The sequence below is a fragment of the Hippopotamus amphibius genome, chromosome 11, assembly GCF_030028045.1.
Source record: "Hippopotamus amphibius kiboko isolate mHipAmp2 chromosome 11, mHipAmp2.hap2, whole genome shotgun sequence".
Classification (NCBI taxonomy): domain Eukaryota; kingdom Metazoa; phylum Chordata; class Mammalia; order Artiodactyla; family Hippopotamidae; genus Hippopotamus; species Hippopotamus amphibius.
The window spans coordinates 23,278,438-23,282,044 of NC_080196.1; the positions used below are offsets into that span (position 1 = coordinate 23,278,438).

At 41.1% G+C, this 3,607-nt stretch overlaps 1 protein-coding gene across 1 annotated transcript; it reads left to right on the forward strand.

Moving 5' to 3' along the window:
- The first annotated feature begins 502 nt into the window (after nucleotides 1-502).
- On the forward strand, nucleotides 503-1,462 carry LOC130830846 (olfactory receptor 6Q1-like). The gene has a single exon (XM_057698162.1). It carries the CDS (start codon nucleotides 503-505, stop codon nucleotides 1,460-1,462), a length of 960 nt encoding a protein of 319 aa, XP_057554145.1.
- The last annotated feature ends 2,145 nt before the right edge of the window (nucleotides 1,463-3,607 follow it).

Here is a 3,607-nt window from a genome sequence, read left to right on the forward strand (position 1 = left end):
TGAGCCTGAAGGTTAAAGAATCTTAGCGTCAGAGAGCTTCAAGTTACACACTAACAAATCTTCGGAAATATTCAGTGAAATAATATGAAATTGCTGGTTTGAGGTCCAAAAAGTCACTATCTACAATAATATGTGATTTAACCTATACCTGGGGACAGAGTGGATACATGTTCACTCTAGTTAAAGCCACTGAGGCTGAGTCCTCTCCTCCAATCTTAAAAGAATTCCTGGGAAATGTGGCATTTTAGGACCTATTTCAATGAGGAGAAAGAGAGAGAGCCTTGAATATTCAGTGACCATACTTTCTACAAAGTAGAGTACTCTCCGCTTTGGAAAAGCGGAGAGGGAGCCAAAGAGGAATACTGGAAGAAAGAAAAAAAGGAATACTGGGAGTGTGTGCAAGTCCAAATGGCTGAATAAAGCTGGAGAGGAAACCACATCACTGAGGTCATCTCAAGATCTTCACATGTCTTCTTTTTGCCCAGTTGAGCCTCCAGGCTGAATGGAGAGAGCCAACCGTACCTTGGTCACTCAGTTCGTCTTCGTGAGGTTTTCCAACTCTCCACGTCTTCAGCTATTCTTTTTCTCCCTCTTCCTTCTGGTCTACCTCTTATCCCTCATGGGCAATGCACTCATTGTGCTCATTGTGGCCCTGGATGGGCGCCTCCACACTCCCATGTACTTCTTTATCTGCAATCTCTCCTCGGTAGAGCTCTGGTACACCACGGTCACTGTGCCCAAAATGCTGGCCAATTTTATAAGTTCCCAAGGGGTCATCTCAGTTCCCAGCTGCATCACCCAGTACTACTTCTTCTTTTCTTTGGCTGCCACAGAGCTCTTCTTTCTCACCACCATGGCCTATGACCGCTATGCTGCCATCTGCCGACCACTCCACTACCCACTGCTGCTCAGCCCTCAAACTTGTGGTATCCTGGCTGGCATCTGCTGGTTTGTGGGATTCCTTTGCCCCATGTTCCCCTCATTCCTCCTTACACAAATCTCCTTCTGCACCCCCAACCAGATCAACCACTTCTTTTGTGATGCTGATCAAATTTTCCGCCTTTCCTGCACAGACACATACACTATCCAAGCAGTGGGCTATGCTTTCAGCACTGTCATTATCCTAGGGGCTCTGGTCTTCACCATGGCTTCTTATGCCCAAATCCTGGCCACAATTCTAGCTATGGCCTCAGCTGCTGCCCAGCGCAAGGCCTTTTCCACGTGCACAGCCCATCTTTCTGTGGTCACCATCTACTTCGGCACTCTCATATTCATGTATGTTCGCCCAGCAGTAAAGTATGAGTCAAATATCAACAAGATTGTAGCTATCTTCTACTCAGTCATCACTCCCCTTCTCAATCCTCTTATCTATACACTCCGTAACAAGGATGTCAAAGAAGCTCTGAAGGTATTGATGTCCCGGATACAAAAGTTCTACTACCCAGGCAGGGAGACAAAGTGATGGAGCCACATGAGAAGCCAGAGAAAGCAAAGCTGGTGGAATATCCAGTAGAAAACAATTCCTAATCATTGACTTTTACTTGTTCAATGTAGCTTTTTTAATCTTTAATTTTATATATTTGCTTTTGGGGAGTTATCTGTGGCACATTTTAAGTGAAAGAGCTGCTCCTCCTGCCACCCAGTATGTCCATCTACTGCCTGTTCCTTCCATTGTTCAGCTTCTCCAGAGGCGTGAATGATCTTTTGTTAGTATCAGTGTAGGGAAGTGGCACAGGCTTTGCAGTCCACGTGTCTGGGCTGGAAATCCAGCTCCCCCACTTGCTATCATCAGCTACGTAAGCCAATGAGACTTCTGAACAGGCAATCGAAGAACATCAAATCCTTTTTAGTTCTCTCAGAGGGAAGTTCTGATGTGCAATGGACCTACTAACATGCAAAGCAGCAAACAAGTGCAGGTTTATTTGATTACACTGGTCGGTAGTTTTCTTTCCTTGCAGTGCTCTTATGAGCTGAATGGTGTGCCACCACCTCCCCCTCCCCCAGAAAAATTCATACGTTGAAACCCTAAGGCCCAGTGCCTCAGAATGTGACTGTATTTGGAGACAGTCTTTAAGGAGATGATTAAGGTTAAATGAGGCCATTGGAATGGGGCCTAATCCAATATGACTAGTATCCTTTTAAGAAGAGGCAATTAGGACCCAGACACACAGAGGGAAAACCAATGTCTTAACACACAGGAAAAAACAGACTTCTATAAGCCAATGAGAGTGGACTCAGGAGAAACTAACCCTGCCAACACTTTAATCTCTAGACTCCAGAACTGTGAGAAAATGAATTTCTTTATTTAATCCACCCAATCTGTGATACTTTGTTATGGCAGCCCAAATAAATTTTGCCTGTTCTTTTCATTTTATTGAAGCATAATTGATTTGTAATGTTGTGATAGTTTCAGGTGTACAGCAAAGTGATTCAGTTTTATATATATATATTCTTTTTCAGATTCTTTTCCATTATAGGTTATTACAAAATATTTAGTATGGTTCCTTGTGCTATACAGTAGGTCCTTGTTGGTTATCTAATTTATATACAGTAATGTGTATTATGTTAACCCCAAACTCCTAATTTATTCCTCCACATCTTTCCCCTTTGGTAACCATAAGTTTGTTTTCTATGTCTGTGGGTTTATTTCTATTTTGTATATACGTTCATTTGTATCATTGTTTTTAGATTCCACATATAAGCAATATCATATAATATTTGTCTTTCTCTGTCTGGCTTACTTCATTTAGTATAATAATCCCAAGGGTTTCCATGTTGCTGCAAATGGCATTGTTTCATTCTTTTTTTTACAGCTGAGTAATATTTCAGTGTGTGTGTGTGTGTGTGTGTGTGTGTGTGTGTAAATCACATATCCTTTATCCATTCACCTGTCAATGGACTGGACACTTAGGTTGCTTCCATTTCTTGACAATTGTAAATAATGCTATTATGAACACTGGGGTGCATGTATCTTTTCAAATTATCAAATTAGTGGTTTTGTTTTGTCTTGTTTGGATATATACCCAGGAGTGGAATTATTGAATCTTAGTTCTATTTTTAGCTTTTTGAGAAACCTCCATACTATTTTCCACAGTGGCCACACCAATTTACATTCCCACCAATAGCATACAAGTGTTCCCTTTCTCAATGTCCTCACCAACATTTGTTATTTGTATTCTTTTTGATCGTAGCCATTTTGACAGATGTGAGGTGATATGTCATTGTGGTTTTGATTTGCATTTCCCTGATAATTAGCAATGCTGAGCACCTTTTCATGTGCTTGTTGGCCATCTGCATTTCCTCTTTGGAAAATGTCTCTTCAATTCATCTGCCCATTTTTAAATTGGGTTGTTTGTTTTTCTGATGTTGAGTTGTATGAGCAGTTTACATATGTTGGCTATTAATCCCTTATCGGTCATATCATTTGCAAATATCTTTTCCCATTCAGTAAGCACGTGGCTGTTTCATTCTGTTGATAGTTTCCTTCACTGTGCAAAAGGTTTTTAGTTTGATGTAGTCCCATTTATTTACTTTTGCTTTGGTTTCCCTTGCCTGAGAATACATCCTAAGAAATATTACTAAGACTGATGTCAAAGACCTACTGCCT